At 39.8% G+C, this 26,947-nt stretch overlaps 1 protein-coding gene across 2 annotated transcripts in view; it reads left to right on the forward strand.

Annotated features, from left to right (window-relative positions):
- Positions 1–26,947, forward strand: part of CNTNAP5 (contactin associated protein family member 5) — an 855,278-nt gene that overhangs the window by 356,739 nt on the left and 471,592 nt on the right. For both annotated transcript variants that reach the window (XM_028101360.1, XM_028101361.1), the window contains exon 4: positions 12,180–12,327. In XM_028101360.1, the coding sequence (XP_027957161.1) occupies positions 12,180–12,327 (148 nt within the window). The remainder of the gene's footprint in view (positions 1–12,179; positions 12,328–26,947) is intronic.

The raw sequence follows: 26,947 nt of genomic DNA on the forward strand, positions 1-26,947 counted from the left end.
AAAGGAGGCAGAGTGGATAATGGCATGGATTAGTTTTCCTCTTTGCCAACTATTAGGATCAAGTGACAGAGGCGGGGCCCTTTTTATGCTGCTATCAAGTTCAGGGTAGTCTTCTAGCCCAATTCAATAACTGTTCATATGAAGTTCAAATAGATATATGACATCTGCACTTATAATGATTTAATGATGTCATGGACACCATGCTACAAACCAGAGTAGAATCAAAAAGAATTCAGCCATTTGATTTTCCTTTTTAAACCCCTAAAATCTATCACTTAGGGAATATAGTCAATGATATTGTAATAGCAATGTATGGTGACAGATGGTAGCTACACTTGTGGCGATCATGGCATAACATATGAACTTGTCAAATCACTATGTTTTACACCTGAAACTAATGTGACACTGTGTGTCAATTATACTCAAATAAAAAATGATAAAAAAATAAGTGCTAAAAAAAAGAATTCCTGTTAGCCAATAGTGTCCAGTGCCTATACATATCTCTCTCATTTCCTTTTCTCTAAGTGCCTGCCTGAAATCCATTTCCACACATACCCCTGCATAGCAGTTGGAACACTGAAGCCTGAGTGGGTTTATCAATTTTAGTTTTAACTCTAGTTTGCATTTTAATTACCCTTTGCCTTATTAAATATATCTTATTAAATTAAAAATGTATTTCTAATTAGCTCTGAGCTGCTAGTCCTTCCTTAGCTTTAGTTTGTACTGTTTTTTTTTTTTTTTTTTTCTCTTGGGAAAGCCCTTTGAATGTCATTCAGAAAATTTAAGTATGATTGACAAATGCCTTACATGGGGCTTGAGGGTATTAATAAAGTCACTGCTTTAGAATATACTCTCACACAAAGATATTTTTATGCAAGAATTAGTGATTGAAATTTCTTTCTCTCTGTGTGAATGCACTGTATCTGTGAGAGTCTGTTATGTATACTGTCATATGCATATAGTATTTAATGTAAGATTCACAACTGCCTTGGAGATTTTATTTTCACTCTTCTGATGAGAAAACCAAGAGTCAAAAAAGTTGCACTCCTTTGCTCATTCATTCACTCAGTGAATTCAGCAACTTACTAATAACTGTGTGAGCTATGTCAAGGTGCTGTTTGTAATTCACTGATTTTGAGATTACTACAATGCAAAATTTGGTTTAGGTAACCGAATGCCATTTCAACCATACTTTAAGAAATACTGTGTTCCATGCACTACTCATTCCAGTTTAAAATAAGACACAGTCTATATCCCCAAAGGAATTACAGTCCTAGTGCCTTGCTGGGGACAACAGAGCAAATCAGCAAGATGGTTAGGATTAGCCCTCAAAGCTCATCTCCTTTCTCTCCCACTCTACTGCTTCTTTTAAAAGAGACCCCTAGGCAGCATGGTGTTTGGCAGAGCACCAGACTTGAAATAGCTCTCCCTGAGGATTCCTGATATTCCCCGTCAAGGTTACAGAGGCAGAATTTGGTTGTTGCTCTTGTTAGTTATTGCTCAGACTGCAGTTAGGCAAATTAATGACATCTTCCCTATGATACCCAGTTGATTGCAATCTCGCTGCCATTCCAAGTCATCAGTGGGGCTGGCTCAATATGATGTATTTGTTGAAGCCAAGTGAGTTGCTCTGGTGGCAGCTAACCCATACCTTTATACTTTCCACTGATAAGTGTCAGTTACCGTCCCATCTTAGACTCCTAGTTTGTGCCTACTCTATTTAGCTGCCTAGTAAAGAGTACGAAGAGCATCAGCACCTTCAGTATGACCAATGATTCTTCCATTCAGAAGCCAAAATGTTGTTTACTGTCAGGGAATGAATACCTAAGTGGAAGTTGCTGAATGCTGACTCAAGCACTCTCATTTTCTTCTGCATTCTCCTCCATGCTCCCCCTGGTGAGCCCCCTTCTATGTGGTTGCTTTCTCTTGTAAGCACACAGGAACTGAACTTCTGTGATCCTTACATTTCTTTAACTATAGGGGAAGACATGGGGGAAGAAAGATTGCCTAGTGTGCTGTGTTCTTATGTAGGGACAAAATCAATGAACAGTTTTGTCAAGAACCATACGCATGATATTTTATAATAATAACAATAATAATAATAATAATGATGATGATGCCATTTATCCAACAGTATGACAACAGGAAAAGGTCTGTACTCAAATTCAGTATATTACTGCTTGCTGTGGGATGAGAACAAAACAAACTATTCTGAGAAATACTATATATAATGACATTCAAAATTAACCTCTCTGATTCCCAGGGTTTGCTGGTGAGGTGGGGAACCCTATATGGGCTGGCTACACAATTATAAGATGTACTGCAGTTCAGAAAGTTTAAATGTACATGTGCACTTCCTTAGTGAGGAGGCTGGCTCAACCTTCCTAATGATACGTGCAGTGAGCTAAAATATGCAGAGGCCAGCCTAGGACGTGTTTTGCGTGGAGCAGCCCCATGAAACTGGGAGTTATTATTGTGCCAGGGGCAATACTTGGTTTCAGAAACCTGACATATGCGGTTGATAATGGGAATTAAATCAGAGTCACTGGACTTTCATCGGAGTCTCTGTAACCCAGTCTCAACTTGATAATTTCGTGATTTAGGATTTATGATCCAGGGCGCCTGGGTGGCTCAGTTGGTTAAGCGACTGCCTTCGGCTCAGGTCATGACCCTGGAGTCCCAGGATCGAGTCCCACATCGGGATCCCTGCTCAGCAGGGAGTCTGCCTCTCCCTCTGACCCTCTTCCCACTCGTGCTCTCTATCTCTCATTCTCTATCTCTCAAATAAATAAATAAATAAATCTTTAAAAAAAAGGATTTATGATCCAATTTAAACTCTCCAAAATTAAGTTGTCTCATTTTTAAAATTAAGATAATACAGATTTTCTATCTCACAAGGATGTTCTGTTCAAGTGAGTTGATGGATGGGCTCGGTAGTCTTTTTCTGTCTCCCATCATTAAAAAGAAATACTGATCTGGTTTCTATCATCAGAGCTTAGTTCTGCCCCTTCTAGAACTTCATGAACATAGAATCATGCAGTATGCACTCTTCAGAGCTGGCTCCTTTTGCTCAACACATGGTTTGTCGTAGGTGCTATTGGTTATTTTTTACTACTGAGTAGTAATCCAATCTACTAATATTCTGAGTTTGATTTACCAGTTTTCTCACATCTTGGGATGCAAATGTAGATTTTTTTTTTTTTTTACTTTACTTCTTTCTTTTTTTTCCTTTTTTTTTTTTTGACTTCTTTATTTTTATGTAAAAAAGCATGCAAAGCCACACACTTTCTTCTAAGGACTACTTTGGCTGTGTTCCAGAAATACTGATACAAGTATTTTTATAATTATTCAATTCAAACTATTTTCTGGATTCCATTTTGATTTCTTCTTTGACATATAGGTAATTTAGAAGTGTGTTGACTAACTTCCAAACATTTGCGGGTTTCCTAAATAATTTATTATTATTAATCCTGAACTTAATTGTGGTCAGAAAACAAAGTATGGTTCTTTATGGTATAGAATAGGGTCTTTCTTAGTGGATGTTCCATGTGTGCTTGAAAACAATGTATATAATCTGCAGTGGTTCAGTCTTCTATTAACTAGTAATTAGGTTGGTTTCACTGTTAGAATATTTTATATCTTCACTGGCTTTTCCACCCACTTGTTCCATCAGTTACTGAGGGAAGATATATATTTTAATAATTTTTATTGTTATCTTAATCACCATAAAACACATCATTAGTTTTTGATATAGTGTTCCATGATTCATTGTTTGTGCATAACACCCAGTGCTCCATGCAGAATGTGGCCTCTTTAATACCCATCACCAGGCTAACCCATCCTCCCACCCCCCTCCCCTCTAGAACCCTCAGTTTGTTTTTCAGAGTCCATCGTCTCTCATGGTTCGTCTCCCCCTCCGACTTACTCCCCTTCATTCTTCCCCTCCTGCTATCTTTTTTTTTTCTTAACATATATTGCATTATTTGTTTCAGAAGTACAGATCCGTGATTCATCAATTTTGTACAATTCACAGTGCTCACCATATGTCTATCACCCCATGTTTCCCCAATGTATATCACCCAGCCACCCAAACCCTCCCACCCCCCACCACTCCAGCAACTCTCAGTTTGTTTCCTGAGATTAACAATTCCTCATATCAGTGAGGTCATATGATACATGTCTTTCTCTAATTGACTTATTTCACTCAGCATAACATCCTCCAGTTCCATCCACGTCATTGCAAATGGCAAGATCCCATTCCTTTTTATGGCTGCATAATATTCCATTGTGTATATATACCACTTCTTCTTTATCCATTCATCTGTCAATGGACATCTTGGCTCTTTCCACAGTTTGGCTATTGTGAACATTGCTGCTATAAACATTGGGGTGCACGTACCCCTTCGGATCCCTACATTTGTATCTTTGGGGTAAATACCCAGTAGTGCAATTGCTGGTTCCTATGGTAGCTCTATTTTCAACTGTTTGAGGAACCTCCATACTGTTTTCCAGAGGGGTTGCACCAGCTTGCATTCCCACCAACAGTGTAGGAGGGTTCCCCTTTCTCCACGTCCCTGCCAACATCTGTCGTTTCCTGATTGTTAATTTTAGCCATTCTAACTGGTGTGAGGTGGTATCTCATGGAGGTTTTGATTTGGATTTCCCTGCTGCCGAGCGATGTTGAGCACTTTTTCATGTGTTTGTTGGCCATTTGGATGTCTTCTTTGGAAAAATGTCTGTTCATGTCTTCTGCCCATTTCTTGATTGGATTATTTGTTCTTTGGGTGTTGAGTCCTTTATAGATTTTGGATACTAGCCCTTTATCTGATATGTCATTTGCAAATATTTTCTCCCATTCTGTCGGTTGTCTTTTGGTTTTGTTGGCTGTTTCTTTTGCTGTGCATAAGCTTTTTATCTTGATGAGGTCCCAGTACTTCATTTTTGCCCTGGCTTCCCTTGCCTTTGGCGATGTTTCTAGGAAGAAGTTGCTGTGGCTGAGGTGGAAGAGGTTGCTGCCTGTGTTCTCCTTTAGGATTTTGATGGACTCCTGTCTCACGATTAGGTCTTTCAACCATTTGGAGTCTATTTTTGTGTGTGGTTTAAGGAAATGGTCCAGTTTCATTTTTCTGCATGTGGCTGTCCAATTTTCCCAACACCATTTGTTGAAGAGACTGTCTTTTTTCCATTGGACATTCTTTCCTGTTTTGTCAAAGATAAGTTGACCATAGAGTTGAGGGTCCATTTCTGGGCTCTCGATTCTGTTCCATTGATCTATGTGTCTGTTTTTGTGCCACGACCATACTGTCTTGATGATGACAGCTTTGTAATAGAGCTGGAAGTCCGGAATTGTGATGCCGCCAGCTTTGCTTTTCTTTTTCAAGATTCCTCTGGCTATTAGGGGTCTCTTCTGGTTCCATACAAATTTTAGGATTATTTGTTCCATTTCTTTGTAAAAGGTGGATGGTATTTTGATGGGGATTGCATTGAATGTGTAGATTGCTCTAGGTAGCACTGACATCTTCACAATGTTTGTTCTTCCAATCTATGAGCATGGAACGTTTTTCCATTTCTTTGTGTCTTCTTCAATTTCTTTCATGAGTATTTTATAGTTTTCTGAGTACAGATCCTTTGCTCTTTGGTTAAATTTATTCCTAGGTATCTTATGGTTTTGGGTGCAATTTTAAATGGGATTGACTCCTTGATTTGTCTCTCTTCTGTCTTGTTGTTGGTGTATAGGAATGCCACTGATTTCTGTACATTGATTTTTATATCCTGCTACTTGACTGAATTCCTGTATGAGTTCTAGCAGTTTTGGGGTGGAGTCTTTTGGGTTTTCCACATACAGTATCATATCATCTGCAAAGAGTGAGAGTTTGACTTCCTCTTTGCCGATTTGGATGCCTTTGATTTCTTTTTGTTGTCTGACTGCTGTGGCTAGGACTTCTAATACTATGTTGAATAGCAGTGGTGAGAGTGGACATCCCTGCTCCATTCCTGACCTTTGGGGAAAAGCTCTCAGCTTTTCCCCATTGAGAATGATATTCGCTGTAGGTTTTTCGTAGATGGCTTTTATGATATTGACGTATGTACACTCTATCCCTATACTCTGAAGAGTTTTGATCAAGAAGGGATGCTGTACTTTGTCAAATGCTTTTTCTGCATCTATTGAGAGGATCATATGATTCTTGTTCTTTCTTTTGTTAATGTATTGTATCACGTTGATTGATTTGCGGATTTTGAACCAGCCTTGCAGCCCAGGGATAAATCCCACTTGGTCATGGTGAAGAATCCTTTTAATATACTGTTGGATCCTATTGGCTAGGATTTTGGTGAGAATTTTTGCATCCATGTTCATCAAGGATATTGGTCTGTAATTCTCCCTTTTGATGGGGTCTTTGTCGGGTTTTGAGATCAAGGTAATGGTGGCCTCATAAAATGAGTTTGGAAGTTTTCCTTCCATTTCTATTTTTTGGAACAGTTTCAGGAGAATAGGTATTAATTCCTCTTTAAATGTCTGAAAGAATTCCCCCGGGAAGCCATCTGGCCCTTTGCTTTTGTTTGTTGGGAGATTTTTGATGACTGCTTCAATTTCCTTAGTGGTTATACATCTGTTCAGGTTTTCTATTTCTTCCTGGTTCAGTTTTGGTAGTTGGTACATTTCTAGGAATGCGCCCATTTCTTCCAGGTTATCTAATTTGCTGGCATAGAGTTGCTCATAATATGTTCTTATAATTGTTTGTATTTCCTTGGTTTGGTTGTGATCTCTCCTCTTTCATTCACGATTTTGTTGATTTGGGTCATTTCTCTTTTTTTTTTTTGATAAGTCTGGCCAGGGGTTTATCAATCTTGTTAATTCTTTCAAAGAACCTGCTCCTAGTTTCATTGATCTGTTCTAATGTTCTTTGGGTTTCTAGTTCATTGATTTCTGCTCTGGTCTTTATTATTTCTCTTCTCCTGCTTGGTTTACGCTTTATTTGCTGTTCTTTCTCCAGCTCCTTTAGGTGTAGGGTTAGGTTGTGTATTTGAGACCTTTCTTGTTTCTTGAGAAAGGCTTGTATTGCTATATACATTCCTCTCAGGACTGCCTTTGCTGCATCCCAAAGATTTTGAACAATTGTGTTTTCATTTTCATTGGTTTCCATGAATTTTTTTAAATCTTCTTTAATTTCCTGGTTGACCCATTCATTCTTTACTAGGATGTTCTTTAGCCTCCATGTATTTGCGTTCTTTCCGACTTTTCTCTTGTGATTGAGTTCTAGTTTCAAAGCATTGTGGTCTGAAAATATGCAGGGAATAATCCCAATCTTTTGGTACCGGTTGAGACCTGATTTGTGACCTACGATGTGATCAATTCTGGAGAATGTTCCATGGGTACTAGAGAAGAATGTGTATTCTGTTGCTTTGGGATGGAATGTTCTGAATATGTCTGTGAAGTCCATTTGGTCCAGTGTTTCGTTGAAAGTGTTTATTTCTTTGTTGATCTTTTGCTTAGATGATCTGTCCATTTCAGTTAGGGGGGTGTTAAAGTCCCCCACTATTATTTTATTGTTGTCAATGTGTTTCTTTGCTTTTGTTATTAATTGCCTTATATAATTGGCTGCTCCCACATTAGGGGCATAGATATTTACAATTGTTAGATCTTTTTGTTGGATAGACCCTTTAAGTAGGATATAGTGTCCTTCTTCATCTCTTATTACAGTCTTTGTTTTAAAATCTAATTTGTCTGATATAAGTCTTGCCACCCCAGCTTTCTTTTGGTGTCCATTAGTATGGTAAATAGTTTTCCACCTCCTCACTTTCAACCTGGGGTGTCTTTGGGTCTAAAATGAGTCTCTTGCAGACAGCATATTGATGGGTCTTGTTTTTTAATCCCATCTGATAGCCTGTGTCTTTTGATTGGGGCAATGAGCCCATTTACATTCAGGGTAACTATTGAAAGGTATGAATTTAGTGCCATTGTATTGCCTGTAAGGTGACTGTGACTGTATTTTGCCTGTGTTCCTTTCTGATATATGCTGCTTTTAGGCTCTCTTTTTGCTTAGAGGACCTCTTTCAATATTTCTTGTAGGACTGGTTTTGTGTTTGCAAATTCCTTTATTTTTTGTTTGTCCTGGAAGCTTTTACCTCTCCTTCTATTTTCAGTGAGAGCCTAGCTGGATATAGTATTCTTGGCTGCATATTTTTCTCGTTCAGTGCTCTAAAGATATCATGCCAGTCCTTTCTGGCCTCCGAGGTCTCTGTGGATAGGTCTGTTGCCAATATAATGTTTCTACCATTGTAGGTTACATATCTCTTCTCCCGAGCTGCTTTCAGGATTTTCTCTTTGTCTCTGAGACTCCTAAGTTTTACTATTAGATGTCGGGTTTTGATCTATTTTTATTGATTTTGAGAGGAGTTCTCTGTGCCTCCTGGATTTTGATGCCTGTTTCCTTCCCCACATTAGGGAAGTTCTCTGCTATAATTTGCTCCAATATTCCTTCTGCCCCTCTCTCTCTTTCTTCTTCTTCTGGGATCCCAATTATTCTAATGTTGTTTTGTCTTATCGTATTGCTTATCTCTCGAATTCTGCCCTCGTGATCCTGTAGTTGTTTATCTGTCTTTTTCTCAGTCTCTTTATTTTCCATCATTTGGTCTTCTATATCGCTGATTCTTTCTTCTGCCTCATGTATCCTAGCAGTTAGTGCCCTCATTTTTGATTGCACCTCATTAATAGCCTTTTTGATTTCGACTTGGTTAGATTTTAGTTCTGTTATTTCTCCAGAAATGGTTTCTCTAATAACTTCCACACTTTTTTCAAGCCCAGCTAGTATCTTTAAAGTCATGATTCTGAACTCTAGGTCCAACATCGTACTAATGTCAGTATTGAGAAGGTCCCTGGCAGATGGTACTACCTCTTTTTCTTTTTGCTGAGCTGATTTTTTTCATCTTGTCATTTTGTCCAGAGGAGAACAGATGAATGAGAGAACAGAATGCTAACAGGTTAACGTCTTCAGCAAATATACTCTATGCAAATCAGAAAAGACCTGAAACCAGGGGACAAGAAAGGTAAAGAAAGAAGAGAAAGAAAAAAAAAAGGAAAAAGAAAAAGATAAAAACAAACAAAAACAGAACAAAACAAAAAAAAAACAGAATATGATCAAATATGATCAGGCTAGTGCATAGATCAGTGCCACACACTAGCTTTTGGGCATATTTTGGTCTGTTAGAAGAATGTGCCTGCTAAAATTTTAAAGGAAGAAAGACTTATATATGTCCAAAATATGGGTTGATACAATGAACGGATGGCAGATGATTGTAAAGATGAAAATTATAAAAGATTTTATAAAAGGAACTGATAAGATAAGAAGTTGTTTGAAAAAAGAAGAAGATTTGAAAAAAAATTAAAAAGGAAAAAAAGGGAGAGAATGTGATCAGGCAGGAGACTAGAACAAATTCATACACTAGTGATTTAGGGTATATTTTGATCTGTTAGAAGAAACTGTATCTCAAAATTTTAAAGAGAGAACAACTTATATATATATGCCAAAAATAAGGGTAACTACTATGAAGGGATAAAATATGACTCTATAAATGAAAAATAAAAAATGTTTGTTTTTTTTTAAAAGGGATTGATAAGATGTTGGTTGAAAAAGGGAAAAAGAAAAATTCAAAAAAAAACCAGTTAAAAAATTAACTTTGAAAAAATTATGAATCATGGTAAAAAAAAATCCATGAATTCTATGTGCAGTATTCCCCTAGCGCTGGAGTTCTCCCTTTCTCCTTGATCGGTAAACTTGGTCTTGGCTTGCTGGCTGTTTGTGCTGATCTTCTGGGGGAGGGGCCTGTTGCCGTGGTTCCCAAATGTCTTTGCCGGGGGCGGAATTGCCCCGCCCTTGTGAGTCCGGGCTAAGCAAGCTGCTCGGGTTTGCTCTGGGAGCTTTTGTTCCCTGCAATCTCTCAGCACAGCTTTGGAGGACCAGAGTGAAAATGGTGGCCTCCCAATCTCCGCCCGGAGGAGCTGAGAACCCAGGGCCCCGCTCCTCCGTGCGCCCCCAGAGAAAAGCAGTCACTCCCGTCTCCCCGGTCTCCAGCCACACTCCGTGCTCACCCGGCCTGTGATAGAGCGTTTCTATGTCTGGCACCTGACCCCGTGTGGAATCTCCAAACCCAGCAGATCCCTGCGGTGCGCTTCCACGCCGCTCCTCCCGGAGGAGGAAGGGAAGTCTCCCCGGCTCTGCCGCTTGTTGGGTCCCTGCTGGAGGAGCCGTAGCCCGACTGGCCGCGGATCACAGTTTATGGCAACCCCGAGCTGAGAGCCCACACCTCAGCTCCGTCTCTGCAGCCGGCTTCCCCAATCCGATCCCTGGGAGCTCTGCTGCACTCAGGCTCCCCTGGTCTTTCTGTGACCCCGAGGGTCCTGAGACCACACTGTCCCACGAGGGTTCCACTTCCCGCTTAGCCACTGGAGCGACGTCCCTCAGCGGAGCCGGCTTCTAAAAGTTCCGATTTTGTGCTCCGCGGCTCTATCACTTGCCAGAAGCGGCCGACGGAGGCCCCCTCCCCCGCCATCTATCCTCCTGAATATCGCCTCGGATTCACTTCTCCGCACGTCCCACCTTCCAGAAAGTGGTCGCTTTTCTGTTCAGAGTGTTGTTACTCTTCTTATCTTCGATCTCCTGTTGAGTTCGTAGGTGTTCAGAATGGTTGGATCCCTATTCTGCTGAATTCCTGAGACCAGACGAAATCCAGGTCTCCTACTCCTCCATCTTGATCCGCCCCCCCACTGAGGGAAGATATTAAAAGTCAACTGTAACTGTCACTGCTGTGTTTCTTCCCTTTTTGTTTCTGTCAGGGTTTGCTTCTTGTAATTCAAATCTCTGTTTAGAAGCAAACACATTCAGTTTTTTTTTTTTTCTTCATGATGAATTGACCCTTTGTAATTTTGAAAAGTCGTTATCTTGCAATACAGCCTCTTTGTCTGGTATCAATACAAATATTCCAGGTTTCGTATACCTACTGTTTGCATGTAATATCTTTCCCCATCCTTTATTTTTAACCTGTCAGTATCTTCACTATTAAAACAAAAAAGTATCATATACAAAGTACACAGATAAGCCTTACTGTTTTGTCCAGCCTGACAATTTCTAACTTTTCATTGGAGTTGTAACTCATTTTTCTTTTAATGCAATTATGTTTCATAAAAATTTTTACTAGAAATTCCTTTTTTTTCTTTTTCTTCTTTGTGATTTATTCCTTTGTTTCTCCTGTCTTATTTTGTGTTAAACTGGGATTTTTGTTGCTGATTTGTTGTTCTTGTTTTATTATTATTATTATTATTATTATTCAATATTCCATCCTTTCTCTTTTATTGGCTTTGTGGCTATACCTTTTTGGTTTATTTTTATGCATCTTTAACTTATCATGGTTTACATCAAATTGCTATTATATCAGTTTACATAAATTGTGGGGCCTTATGTTAGTGTAATTCTATTTATCCTACATTCCATCTTTCATAGTTTTATTGACATATGTTTACTTCTATATATGTTATAAATCTCACAATACATTTTTATTTTTCCCTTAAACTGTGCATTAACTTAAGAAGTTTAGGAAAAGAAAGAAAGCTAGTCTTTTATTTTTACCCACATATTTACCACTTTGAGTACTCTTCATTCCTTCCTTCCTATAACTTGACAATTCTATTTTGAATCAGTTTCTTTAGATTGTAGAATTTATTTAGCAATCTTAGCAGTGGGGGTCTGTAGGCAATAAATTATCTCAGCTTTTGTTTAATGAAACTATGTTTATTTTTTCTCCAGAACTGAAAGCTATTTTTGCTGGGTGTAGAAAGCCAGGTTGATGGTGTCCTACTTTCAGCATTGGTTGGTCTCCACCATTTCTCATGAGAAGTTGGCTGTCACCCTTATTGTTTTTCAGTTTTTATCTTCAGCACCTGAGCTGGCTTTGTTTGGGTGGGTGGTAGCGTCAATGCATCTAATAGGGGTATACATTATTCTTTGGGAAACTCCTTCCCCTAAATTCAGAATTTTCATGAGAGTCAGATTCTATATGACATATGTGAGAATAAGGATTTTCTTGGAGTAACATATGTGAATTTGCAATGATGTTTTTGAGCTTGGGCATGGGAAGGAGATGCAATAGTATCATAGACCTCACTGAGCCTCCTTTTCTCTCTGCAGACCTTTGCAGGAAACATGAATGCTGACAGCGTGATGCACCACAAGTTACTGCACTCAGTGAGAGCTCGCTTCGTTCGCTTTGTGCCCCTAGAATGGAATCCAAGTGGAAAGATTGGCATGAGGGTGGAGGTCTATGGATGCTCCTATAGTAAGTGTATAAATGTACCCTCATGCTGGTGTGTTGTGAGCAGCCTTCCCCACACGGTACTAGTTTATCTACAATTGAGTAGAACCAGTTTATCTCAATTGCCATTGAGATGGCAATCTCAATTGTTTTAATGTTCTTTCAAGTCTCTAATAGCTTCTGCACGTTTGAAAATGTAAAAAACTCTTCTGCGTAGGAATGAAGGAGCTCTGTGGTGATAACATGATAAAAGCTTAACAACAACCCAAAGTTCAAAGTTAAGAGCTCTTGGAGTTTGAGCATCATTGGTCTTCGAAGTAGAAGAGTAACCTGAGCTCCATTCTTTCCCAGAAGTGGGGTGAGGTATTATAAATTCGCCCCTCCTTCAAAACCCTGAGGAAAAAAGTTTCTCCCTCCTCACGTGTTCTAGAAGAGGAGGAAAAGGAACATATCAACCCAGTGTAACCCAGGGAATGCTTCTTTCCTGGAATTATGCTAGCCATCCATTTGTCTGTGAGTTGTTGGTACTGAATGTAGAAGTGGTGCTTAATCTTGCAAATAAGAAAGGTTGTAAACATGGGTAGAGCTGGCAATCACTCTAGAATAAAGTAACAATTATGCAAGACATGTAATCATTCCTATAATTCTCGCCTATACACTTTATATTTAAATCTAAAATTTCATCATCATAAATTATTTTTCTACTTTAGCAGTGACACCTCCTGCTTATATGCCAAAACCCAGTGACTTCCAGTGAATAAACACACGTGATTGCTACCACTAAAATTAGTTCAACAAGTCCTGTTGAAGTGTCTATTTGGTTACATGCTTGTACTATTTTCTGTAATGTGGTCAACTGAATGCCTGTATCAGAATCATCTGGAGTTGTCCTTAAAAATGCATTTGCCTAGCCATGTCCTATACATCCTGGATTAGGATTCTGGGCATAGGGACCCAGAAAGCTGAGTATTTAACAAGCTTCCTATGGAAGCTATGGACACAGAGTGTCTAGTAAAAATAAATTTCTGCACAGAGGGGATTTACTTGTGAAATGATTGTCTTTATCTTGAACAAGGACTTCCAGAAAGAATGTGTTAATACAACAGATACATCAACAAACCATTAGGCTAGGGAAACACTGCCTTCCACAAAGCATAGAATGTCTATGAGGATATATGCTTCCTATCCCGGGATTACTGGCACACCCACAGTCTCTTGTTTCCTCTTCTCTTGATAATAGTTGTCACTACTCTGAGGTTTATTTTTACGTACAACATGAAGCTTTCATGCTGAAGTTAAAAAGATTATTTATATTATAACTTCACCAATCTATTTTGGTGTAACAATCTTATTACTATTTAACTTGTCCTCATTGTTTTCTGCCAGTCCAGCCGGTTGTCCTTGTTCTTCACGCACATTGTTCTGTGTGCGTGCACGGAAAGACTCAGAGCATCAAGTTAAATAGCAGACTGTAGGATGAAAGTGACCTTTGAGCAGCATGTTCAGCTTTTTCTGATGCTGGATCCCTTTGAAAATCTGATGGCAGTAAAGGACCCTCTCTTAAGGAAAAGTGCCCACAGTAACATTTTTTTTAAGTAGATTTTTCTACAATATTAGGAAGGGCACAGGTCTGGTAAAGCCCAATTCTTGACCAACCTAACAGCCCCTGATTTGGAATAGCCCAGTGGTACATAGATTCCTCTCCTCGGAGAGGAGAGGAATTAGACAAGAGAGATTCTATTCTATTCAGTCTGTTCACCTGTGGTGTTCAGTTTAAAGTGTCAGCTTGGCTAGGTTGCAGTCTTGCTACTCAAGCAAACATGAATTTGGGCGTTGCTGTGGTGTGGTGAACATCTACAATCACTGGACTTTAGGTAAAGGAGATTAGCCTTGATGTCTCGGTGAGCTGGATTCAGTCAGTTGAAAGCTTTTAAGATCAGAACTGATGTTTCCCTGAGGAAGAAGAATTTCTACTTATGCTGTGCAGCTTCAGCTCCTGCCAGAGTTTCCGGCCGGCCCCTCCTGACCTGACATAACAGACAAATTTTAGACTTGTCTAGCCAGCCCCGACAATTGTGTAAGCCATTCCTTGTAATATATCTGTATCTCTATCATCTCTCTCTCTCTCTCTCATCTCTCATCATCTCTGATCTATCTATCTATATCTATCATCTATCATATATCTGCATATCTATTATCTATCTCTCTATCTATCATCATCAATCACCTAACCCTATTTCTCTGGGGAGCCCCGACTAATGTAGCATGCCCCACAGAAACTATTTTCGTTAAGACCACCAATGACCTCCTCATCGCCAACTCCAATTGTCACTTCTCATATTTCTCCTTCACTCAACCTCTCAGTAGTATTTGGTTCAATTAGCCACTTTTACTTTTTAAAAACCCGGTTTCCCTTCTAGCTCACTGTGACCTATGCTAAATCTCAGGACTCAGTCTCAACTTCTTTACAGTTCATAGTAGCTCAATCAGCTCTGTCCTCCAAAACACATCCCAAATCCGCGTACTTCTCCTTGCCTTCCAGAGCTGAAGCTTCTGTCAGTACTCACCTTGCATATTTAAATAGACTTCCAGCTGGACTTCCTGCTCCATGCCACAGTGTCCCCCAACCTATTTAACAGGGAGCAGCCAAAGTGATCTTTATAAAAAAGAGATAAAATTGCATCATTCCCCTGCCTGCTTCACTTAAAATAAAATTGAGACTCCTTTCTGGCAAGTAAGGTTTCTCATTGGATGCTCCATGCCAACCTCTTCAAATTCCTTTTACTTCTTTCTGTCCTTAGAGGCTTTCTTGCTATTCCTGGAACATGCCAGGCTTTTTCTACCTTAGGGTCTTTGCACTTTCTGTTCCCTAAGCACAGAACAGCTTTTTCCAAGAATTTACATAGTTAGTTCCTTCAGCCAATGCAATTTTCTATGCTGATGCCGCCTCTTCAGAGAAGTCCTCTCTGGTCACCCCTCTAAAGTCTCCTGCCCTACTTCCTGTGCATCAACCATCATCCCCTGGCTATATGATGTGATTTTATTTTTTTCCTGGTGCCTATCACAAACGAGAATCATGTTCTTTTGTTTTGGCTTATTTGTTTGTTGTTTGCCTCCCCAAATCCCTGAACCAGAATGTAAGTTCCATGAGAACAGGCACCTTGTCTGTTAAGTCTCAGTACCTCTTAGGTACAAATAAGTAGTTAATAAATATTTGTGGAATGAATGGATATATATATCAGTCCAATCTCAGCATGGGCAACCATGTAATTCTTCTGAAATTACTTGTTGTTAATAATCCCACTGTAGTTTCTGGGGAACTATTTTTTTTTCCTATGGGTTTATAAATCCTTTTCTCAAAGTTCCATGTGAATATGTTGCTCAAGATCGGTAGAACTTACAGTTCTGTAATTTCTTAAGACTTCAAGTTTTAACATTTGGAAATACCTGCACATTCATTCATTCATTCATTCCCTCATTTATTCATTCAGTTGACAACTTTATTTAGCACTTAAGATATACCAAGCATGGGTTACCTGTGTGGCTCAGTAGGTTAAGTGTCTGCCTTCAGCTCAGGTCATGATCCTGGGATCCTGAGATCGAGCCCCACGTTGGGCTCCCTGCTCAGCACAGAGTCTGCTTCTCCCTTTCTCTTTCCCTCTGCCTCTCCCCCTGCTTGTGCTCTCTCTCACTCTCTCTCTCTCAAATAAACAAATAAAATCCTAAAAAAGAAAAAAAAATACACCAAGTATCATGCAGAGCCCTAAGGGATATAAGAAATAAACAAGACCTTTTCCTGACTTTTATAAGTCCTGTATAACTTTTTTCCTTTGAAACTTTTTTTTTGTGATTGCATATCATTAATTAATTATATAATTTTTTCTTTGACCTATGCCTTCTCCGACTAGACTAGAGTCTAGACTTTGAAAAGGCAGTCACTGTGCCTGTCAGGTATGTTGGGTATGTGGTATACTTTCAGTAAGCATTTGTTGAATGATTGACATTGCTGATAGTCCAAGATGGGGTAACGAGCATGTAAATAAAAACATGCCAAAAAGGATTGAATGTGCCTGGTAGGAATCTTAAAAGGGAGCCAAGTGGAGAGAGAGGACAAAGTAAGCAGGTGTCACTGTTGGTATAGAAAGATTCAGGAGATATTGTCTACCTCAGCTGGGTCTCAAAAGTTGAGTAGTGACTTCCCCGGCACAGAGGGGATCCCCAGGCAGTAGGAGGGGCCGGTACCTAGGGAGGCAGGGGCAAGGCCTCCGGGTTTTGTTGTTTTAGTGTATAAGAGGCAATGGCAGGAAAGTGGGAAATGAGGACACTTGCCTCTCTCTGCCCCAGCATTTTCTTTCAGTAGCTTAAAAAATTCATCTGGCCTGTGGGAAGGAAGGCACTGAGAGTAAGAGATAGCACTTCCTCTTTTCTGAGCTCTCTTGGGCTTCACTTCCTTCTTAATATAGTCCACCCTTTCCAGGTTGAAAAGCATTCTCCCTGCTGGAGAAGTCAAAGCAGGCCTTCCCTCACTGTCTTTCAGTCATCCGTCAACATTGCAGAGTCGGCCCCAGTGGGAGGTTTTGTCCTGTTTCATGTGCTTTCTTTGGCCTTCTTTCTTTCTCCAAACCTGGCTTGAAAATCCCATGCCTACAGATTTCTTTTGCAAACCTCAGTCACGTGATCCTGTGGGTCCTGGTACCTATGTGCCTTAGCCTGCCTACCCCTAGCCGTGCTTGTCCCTCCCCTTTCCTCAGCCAGCACCTCAGCAGCTGTTCTGGTGGTCTCCCTGCTTCGAAGACCTTCCGAAGAGGAGCACTGACTCGCCTTTCAAGGGTTCCTCATAGCATTTGGAAGAGCCCACAGTTCTCTGCCCCTCTCATTTGCTGCATCCCCTATATTCAACTTCCACCTGGTGTACATGTACAGTTCCCTACAAAGACATGAGCTTTGCTCCAGATTCCATGTTTTCATATTTGCAGCTTTTTTTTTTTTAATCCTCCTTCTCCTTCACCAGGCTGACTTCTGATTGCCCTTCAACAGCCAGATCAAATATCACCTACTTTTGAAATCTTTTTGCCTCCTGGACCTTGTCATGTGATCCCCTTTTAGGTTTTATGTTTCAGTTCTAGGTTTTATCTTGTTAAATTAAAGTTACCTGGTGCTTCTCCACCTAATCACTGTTCTGTTCTATAAGATGGGATCATGCCTTACCTTTCCGCTACCCAGAACCTAGGTCAGTGTCTGACAACTGCCAAATGCTCCATGAATATTTAATGTGTATTTAATTTTTAGATCTAGAGGCTAGCCATCCTCACTCATTTCTTAAAGTTTTTATTGTGTGTTTTATTTTATTGTATTTTATTGTATTCTTTTCAAATTACAATACTTTTTTTTACAATACTCTTTCTAATGAAGGCCTCCTTTCTCTTGTGTGTGTGTGTATGTATGTATATATATCATAAGTAATAAAAATTATGAGCTTATTGGAATCTTCCTTATACATGGGTTTCTTCAATACCTCACACATTTTCTCCTTGAATAAGTGAGATTATCAGTGGTTGCAGTTCCCAAATTGAATGTGTTTAGAGCCTCCTTAGGCTATTCTGGTATTATGCTGCCTTAAAATCTCTAGAAGTAAAAACATATCTCCATTTTCCTTAAGTATTAATGTTTTAAAAATCTTTTCTTCTTCATCACCTTCATTCCCTTTTATTTATTTATTTTTAAAGGTTTTATTTATTTGAGAGAGAGCACACAAGTGGGGGGAGGGGCAGAGGGAGAGAGACAAGCAGACGCCCCCCTGAGCACGGATACAGGGCTCTATCCCAGGACCCTAAGATCACTACATGAGCCAAAACCAAGAGTCAGATGTTTTAACCAACTGTGCCACACAGGTGTGCCCTGCCTTCACCCCCTTTTATACATTCCAGGGTGACTGTCTCTTTTTATGGAAGTTCCCATTGCTTTCTCATCACCAGTGCCATCTTTTTGCCATGGTCACAAGGAAGTTCAAAGCAACTGATTCTTTTATGTGCTCAGATATAAACAATGGAACAAATGGTCTGTTCTTGAAAGCATGTACCTCCCAGCAAATCCTGTTGACTTCTTTGAGCTTTTGTTTTCTCATCTGCAAATCACAGTTGTAATTACTTTAAAGACTATGATGTCACTTCAGGTTTATTTTGTATCAAGCATAGAGCAGAGTATATAGTCAATAGTCTGTGTAACGGACAGCTAGTACTAGTAGTAATGTAGGTGTGTATCTAGAGGAAATCCCCATATTGCTACTACATTTTGCCTTTTGGGGAAACATTAACCTTATCCTCTATCAGACAAAGGGCCTCTTTCACATTCAGACATAGTCTGCTCTTGTCTCTACTACCGCTGGGATCTCAGTTCTCAGCGTATTCAGGTTCTTTCTGTGTTCAAGAATAGCATCAAATGTGTTCTCCCATGGCATTCTACAAAGACTAGGTACAAGGTCTTCTCCTCTTAACAATTGCTACTGCTAAAAAATTCCATGGAGAACCAGGAAAATAATTTTTAACATCCTTCTAGATAGTTATTCTGAACATTTTATACCCTCTTCTTGCTGTGCACTGAGTTCATTATGGCTCTGACATATTTTCCATGTATGGGTGTTTGGCAACCAAGCTTGCTACATTACATTCTCATAAGAATCCTTGAATACCTCCTCCATTACCATTTTTCCTCCTGTGTCACTATTGTTGTCAGATGGGGTATCTGGTTTTTGAATTTTGCATGGGTGTTTTCTCCCTCAGACCAATTTTTAGTTTGATTCGTTTTTGGCCAAACATGTTTGTGTGGATGAACCAAGTAAGTAAGTAAAAGACGTGGGTCCTGCTACATCACTGAGTTGCTGATGTAAAGATGCATGCTTGAAATAAAGATGTCAGTATAGAATTGTACAAGATAACTCATCTCCTGTTGAGACTACAAAAGAAGAGGTGGAGGAATGAGGAGCACTGTTCTGAGTTGTGAATAATGGCGACTCTTTCTGGGAGAGAGAGCCAGTATCTTCCCTGTTGGTGGCAACTTTTCCATCATTAAATAACAAATTCCATTAGAAATGTCATCATCATCATCGACATCCTCCTCCTCCACTATCATTTAATATGCTCAGTATGTGCAACACACTCCAAACCTGAACAGTCTTTCAAATTGGAATGACTGACTATTCCTATGCACTCTACAAAGAGAGACTGAAATTTATAAAGATGAAGTGTCTTTTAGATAAGTAATTTGCATCCTAAGCCAAATATTTCTTCTGAGCTCTAAAAATATATATTCATTTGCCTGATTGATATCTCAATTTGGTTATGTCATAAATAGCTCAAATTTAACATATCCCAAAGGGAACTCTTAAAAACAACTTGTGCCCTCTAACCATGTTCAGTTTCTTCTTCTTGTGGACTTCCCTATCTCAGGAGATAACACCAGTTGCCCATGTCATGGGGAACTTTCTTTAAATCTCTCCTCTCCCTTATTTACCATAGCAGATCCATCAGCAAGAGTTCTATCAGTATTACTTCCAAAATTCATCACAAATATGTCCATTTCTTTTCCTCCAGCTTGGTTCAGTTACATCTCCTATCACCTGGATTTTTAACTCAGCAACCCACTTTCAATTTTTTTTTCTTTCTTTAGTCTTTAGCATTATCTCTGCAACAGTCAGCAGGATTGTCATAAAATTCAGAGTTGAGCCATATCCTGCTGAAAACCTTTCACTGGCTTCTGCCTGCACTTAACAAAACCAAAGTCATGTGCATGAAGAGGTCTTGGAAGATCTGGCTTTCACATACTTCCCTGGCCTCACCAACCCACAATGTCCCCTCCCTACTTGGGCTCAAGTACTGTTGGCTTCTGTTCTGCCTTCTATCATGCCATGTTGCCTCTTATCTCAGGGCCCTCAAATGGGTTCTTGTCACCCATTCATCGTGTCCACAATAGCTAAACTGTGAAAGGAGCCAAGATGTCCTCCAGATGAATGGATAAAGAAAATGTCGTCCATATATACAATGGAATATTACTCAGCCATCAGAAAAGATGGATACCCAACTTTTGCATCGACATGGATGGGACTGGAGTAGATTATGCTAAGTGAAATAAGGCAAGCAGAGAAAGACAACTATCATATGGTTTCACCGCCTTGCCTTCTTGAACTCAACTCTTATAAAGGCTTATAAAGAATGGACATTTATTTCTCACAGTTTTGGAGGTTGGAAAGACCAAGATCTAGGCTTAACAAATGTGGTGTCTGGTGAGGTCTCACTTCCTAGTTCATAAATGGCTGTCTTCTCATGGCAGAAGGGATAAGGGAACTCTGTGCCTCTCTTTTATAAGAGCACTAATCCCATTGATCTAATCACCTCCCCAAAATCCCACCTCCAAATACCATCACACTGGAGATAATGTTTCAATATATGCATTTTGGGGAGATACAAACATTTACCATATAGAATGAATACATACATATACACACAGAGAGAAAGAGAGAAAGAGAGAAAAAGATAGAAATAGATCGATATAGGTATCTAGTAGCTATTTACAAGTGTATTTCATTGTGAATTACCTGTCTCACCTACTAGTTTTCAAGCTCCATAAGATCAAGGGCCATACCTACTTACATACCTATTCATAGCACAGAATGAGGCCCATTTAAATTAATAGCAATTGAATTTATTGAATGAACAACTTCCCCAAAATGGCACAACCAGTGGGCTTCTGAGACAGGTTTTGAACCTGGTTCTGTACTGTTCCTATATCCTTGGGCTTTTCACTATGTATCTGAAAGAATTTAGTCATATGACATGGGAAAATCTTATTAGAAGGAAAGCATCATATTTAGTCTCCTAATGCCCATATTGTTGCTTTATTCACAATGCCCAAAGTGAGCAACCCTCAATTCCCGAGCATACGTAGCTAAAATGTCCAGGGACAGAGTTTAGCTACTGCCCAGTCCAGGACCTCCTTACTTCTTTACCCCTTACCTGCATTCTCAAACTTAACTTTACATAAGAATCACCTGGGGGATATGCTGTTTCTAAATACTAACTAAGGCATAATCTCTGGGTAGAGGCCCAGCAAAAGTGATTTTTTGCTATTCCTGGGTGATTGTTATATGGAGCCAGAATTTAAATCCCTATTCTCAAATTCCTCTTCTAACTATGAGAGTCACTTCATTTTTTATCTATGTTGTCATTTTCATGCCTGTGATTACAAACTTTAAGGATTTAAAATGAAATATAGACACTATTAAAGATAGTATACAATAATATTAGATGTATGGGTATACTCACCACCAGAGATGCAAACTTAGCTTTATCACATACTGGTTGCATAATCCTGGACAATCTTGGGTCTTCTGTGGACACAGCTTCCTTTTTAATGAAAAGAGAGGTAAAAATAATGCTTATTTCTATATCCAAATTGCTTGAAAGAGTGCTTGGCATATGATAAGCATTCAAAAAGTATTAGCTATGATCATCATTATCTTTATCTGTATTTACACTGGTCACCACACTTCTCTCCATTTTTCCTTTCCCCTCTTATTCAGGACCACATTCCACCTGTACCTCAGAGGAAAGAGGTAAATTTTTTTTATATACCCTCATCAGGCCATCTGGTGACTTTAGGTTTTATACGGACTTTGTCTGGGGGCTTCTACTTGAATTCTTTTCCATATGGGAAGCTAATTAATTTTAAAATGCATTATAAATTCTGATAAGACATAATGATCTGTCAGGCTTCCCAATTTCATTAAAAATTACAACCGTTATTTTATAACTCAAGTTGTCTCCTTCCACACAAAAAAAGACTTTGCCCCTATTTGGTTAATTATGGCCAAGTGGTGTCATCCAAAATTCATCAGCCTCAGAGCTGAAGTTGTATTCTCTTTCCCTAAATAAATCTCTTTGTCATCCCGGCCTTCAGCTGCTCACTTTGTTGTTGTTATGATCTGGAGTCATTTGTCATACATGGTAGAGGCCACAAAGTAGTAAATTTCATCTTTGGCATGTTAAGGCCCATATCACAGGGGACCTCAAAAGGCCAGGTTTATAGCTATGCAAACCCTGGAGGGGACAGGATTGACAGCAGTCAGGCCTAAGGGCTTGGAGACCCCAGTCTTGGAGACCTCCATGATCTCTCATTGCAATTCTTTCATTCTATAGCAGAGGAAATTGGGGCCCAGAAAGGTCTAAAAATTTGAGTTAGTCAACTTCTTCTTTTCTCTTAGTTCATAGAAGAATAACCAAAATAAAATAAAATAAAATAAAATCTCTTCTGTGAAGAGACCAACATACGCATATATCTGCAGTAAGAACACATTAACTCAAAAACACAGTGATATTCTACTTTAAGTCAACTTTTCTGATAAATCTGGAATAAATTTTCTTATTGATTGAAGATCTTAAAAGTCTTTCAACAGAAGGTGAACATTACTCAGTAGCCCCCCTCTCTGCTAGGCTTTGGAGTATAGAAACAAACAAAACAATCCCTGCCCTAGAGGAATTCAGGATTTTTAGTTGCTACAAAAGGCAAAACATGCTTCTAAACATGGAGGTTGAGGAAACCAAGTGTTTTATAAGGCTAGCAAAGGAGGGGAAATCCTCAGCTAACGATCTTTCCTGATGAATTGATGTTCTGCTGCTCCCTGTGTGCTTTGACTGAGTGTATGGCTCAGATTCCTGGTACCCCGATGCTAATGGTTGTGATTTTAAAGGAACCTTAAGTGGCAAAATGAACTAATAGTGAGATCAACCGTTTTATGCAGCAGTAGGTTTCCTCAAAAACATCAAGGACTTGCCTCCTACAGTTTTTGTTTGTTTGGTTTTTGTTGTTTTAATTAATTTTTTAAATTTTTATTTACTCTGTCCAAGTGGTCACTGGAGTGGTTTGTTCCCTGCACTGACCTCCTCGCGCTCACTTTCACAGATTGTACCCAGGTAGAATCATTAGCAAGGAGTATTCAATAACCTGATAAATTGAAACTGTGGTGAATCTTATTTTAGAAAAAAATACCAGCTAGTTTTAGGGTGGGAAATAGCAGCTCTTTTCTCCAATTTTGACACTCCAATGTAAACGTGTCTCATTGCACAAAGACCCTTTCACAGGGAACATTTGTGCGTTGTGGCTGAAGATTATTGATGATCTGTAAGGTGAGGACACAGCTCATAATTGTGTTATGCTATTTGCACAACAAGGGCTGGATGCTCTGATTAGCCTTTGCCTTGATCATTCCTTCTGGGACCTTGTGAAAAAGATTTGTGAAGCAGTACTCCTTTAACAAAACTTTCCATTAACATGTTGCACCTCAGTGGCTGTGACCTGCCACTTCACATGGCCTCCCTATGCCTTTTACTTGGGGTGACCCCATGTTCCAGCTGGTTCTACTTAGTCCTGGTCCATGCTGTTGTCCCAGCTGAGTTACCCAATGTTTCCTTAAAGTCCACAAGTCCTTACTTGGGCAACAAGGTATAGGGACCATAATTATGCTTTCCTTTATCACCTCTTTCTCCACCAAAACAATTCATGTCTTGGGCTTTCATGGTACTGTGTCTGAGTCCCTGGAGAGAACAACTCATGTCTCAATTATTTGCATCTCATAGCTCTGCATAGTGACCAAAAGGAGCAAAATATGACCAATATGTGCCAGTGAATTTAAGAAAAAGTAAATCAAAGAATATCTACTATTTTTTATTTTTTAAATAAATTTTATTTATTTATTTGAGAGAGAGTGAAAGAGACCTTGAGAGCAGGGTGAGGGGCAGAGGTAGAAGCAGGCTCCCCACTGAGCAGGGAGCCCGACATGGGGCTCCATCCCAAGACTCTGGGATTATGACCTGAGCCAAAGGCAGACAATTAATGGACTAAGCCACCAGTCCTATTTATTTATAATAATAATAATAATGATGATAATTATCATCATTATTATTATCATTATGTCTTATCAGAATTTATAATGCTTTTAGCGGGTTATTGAATAATTATCATTATTATCATTATTGTGATAATTATTATCATTATTATTATTGCTATTGGGTCTCTACTAATTAGTAGAAAGTTCTTTAAAATGATTACTTTATTTGGGCCTAATCTTTGGAGTTAGCGAACAGTCCAGTTGAACTACAAATGTTAAGTGTGCTCAGAGCTGTCGACATGTCTAAGATATCCAAAAAAAACTAAGCATTTTAAAAAGGCACATCTGACTGTCAGAGCTAAAAATTCTATCTGCTAAAGTTAGGATTGGAATTCAAAGTTTTGCCTTTTTTTTTTTTTTTTTGTACTATGACTGTTTTTCATGTTGTCTTCTTGAGATCTATTCTGTGTATTCCCTGCTATCATACATAGAAATGTCAGAAGTTCCATAAGGAAAGCGATTCTTGGGGGTTGTCAGCGCTAACTTTGGAAACTGACATTGCTTTCATAGTTCATCTGAGGTTATCAGGAGCTTTTTTTTTTTTTAAAGATTGTATTTATTTATTTGACAGAGAGACACAGCGAGAGAGAGAGAACACAAGCAGGGGGAGTGAGAGAGGGAGAAGCAGGCCTCCCGCTGAGCAGGGAGTCTGATGTGGGGCTCGATCCCAAGACCCTGGGATCATGACCTGAGCCGAAGGCAGACACTTAAGGACTGAGCCACCCAGGCGCCCCTATCAGGAGCTTCTAATAAGGCCTGGGAAAGTCAGGATTGGTGGAAGATCTGTGTAAACTTGAGCCGCTTGTGGAAACCTTTGTGGTTTGTGGATTGCTAGCCAAAGCCCTGGAGTCCTCAGTGCAAGTGTGTAGTCTGAATAATAATAATTTTTCTTATATAATGTATCATGAGCTAAGCTTCATACTGTAATTGTATGAAAATCATGTTTACTGTGAACAACCAAAGAGTCTGAGTGGGACTAATTGTCTCAGGGTGAATCGCTGGTTTGTCCTGTCAACTTTGAGCTGGGGCTTTCCTGTCTGTGAGAAAATAGAGTCTGTGTCACGGGCCCATGCCAGAATCCTTCTCAGCTCACTTGGGGATTCTAGCTTGGAATCTTTTATTCAGTGGAGGCCTTGTTTTAGCTGGATTGTTGACAAGCTACCAACATTCATCAAATATGCCAGAGTATGCCTCCAGAACTCTGTCTTTCTCAGAAAACAAGCTATGACAGCTGGATCAGCAATTATGGGCCCAGTGGGACGTCAGCCAGCACTGGCATTTCTCAGCACCACTGGGATGGAGGGGAGTGTGTGCTGGTTTTATCTTGACCTAAAACGAGAGCTTTGTGAGCTGTAGGACCTCATCCTGAAGACTTTTTGGGTCCCCAACTGGGCTCTCCTTCATATTCTAGAGAAATCTGCCAATGTATAACCACCTTAAAAAACTACAAATTGAGTTGAATTGAATTCACGATAATGAGATCCTAAACATTGATTTTGAGAAAGAGGAAGAAATTGTCCACTCCGGGAAGTAAATATCTAACAGCTGTGTTCTAGCTAGCATTGTTGATGAAATAAGAAATGCTGAAAGAAGTAATTGGGTAACTCCGCTGGGGAGGGGTGGTATGGGTAGCCAGGACTGGAATGCGGACTGACCAAACAATACAGATGATCTTTCAAAAAAACAGAGTTTGTTCTAAAAACCAGAACTGGCCATACACTTTCCGTACCTAAAAATACTTTGACAATTATTTCTCCATTGACCTCAGGGCCACATTGAAACCCATATTATTTTTGTTTAAAGATTTTATTTATTTGAGAGAGAGAGAATGAGACAGAGAGCATGAGAGGGAAGAGGGTCAGAGGGAGAAGCTGACTCCCTGCTGAGCAGGGAGCCCGATGTGGGACTCGATCCCGGGACTCCAGGATCATGACCTGAGCCAAAGGCAGTCGCTTAACCAACTGAGCCACCCAGACGCCCAAAACCCGTATTATTTTTAACAGGATTCTCCATCATAAAAGCCCTGACTCTGTCCCCAGTCTCTGGATTCCCTACTGCCTGACATTCTGTGCTTTGGCACAGAGCTCCTCAGACATCAGCTGGCATTAGAATCACCTAGAGGGCTCAAGACAACTCAGATTTCTGGGTCCCATGCCCAGAGTTTCTGATTCCATTGGCCTGTGGTGAGGTCTGAAAACCTGAAACTCCTAACAAGCTTTTGGTGATACCAAGGCTGCTGGTGCAGAGAGCACACTGCTAGAGCTAGTCTGCCAACAAACCTGAATCCTTGCAGATCTTAGATCTGACCCAATGTCTTCTCCATGCCTCACACAGACAGCTCCTTCCCTCTGCTGGCAATGCCCTATCTCCACACGTCACCTGCCTGATCTTCACTCAGCCCTCAGGACTCGGGAGTAGCATTGTCTCCTCCTAGAGAGGGCTAGGCATCCCTCCTTTGGGAAACCCCAGCACAAAGTGCTTACCCTCTTCCCAGGGATATGTGATTGCCTGTTTGCTGTTTCTTAGTTTAGCCCTTGAGAGCAGGGACTTCTATGGAGTTTATCACTGTCTACCTGTGCTGAACACGGGCACTGCCATGTTGAAGGGGTTCAACAAATTTTGAATACAAGTGTGTCTTACTGAAATGAGACCACAGAAATAGACTAGGATAGGGGACTTGAACTTAGTGGAGATAATGAGGGTGGG

This window comes from Eumetopias jubatus, unplaced genomic scaffold (assembly GCF_037043125.1).
Source record: "Eumetopias jubatus isolate StellerSeaLion01/CBP00866 unplaced genomic scaffold, mEumJub1_p1.0 scaffold_3, whole genome shotgun sequence".
Lineage (NCBI taxonomy): Eukaryota > Metazoa > Chordata > Mammalia > Carnivora > Otariidae > Eumetopias > Eumetopias jubatus.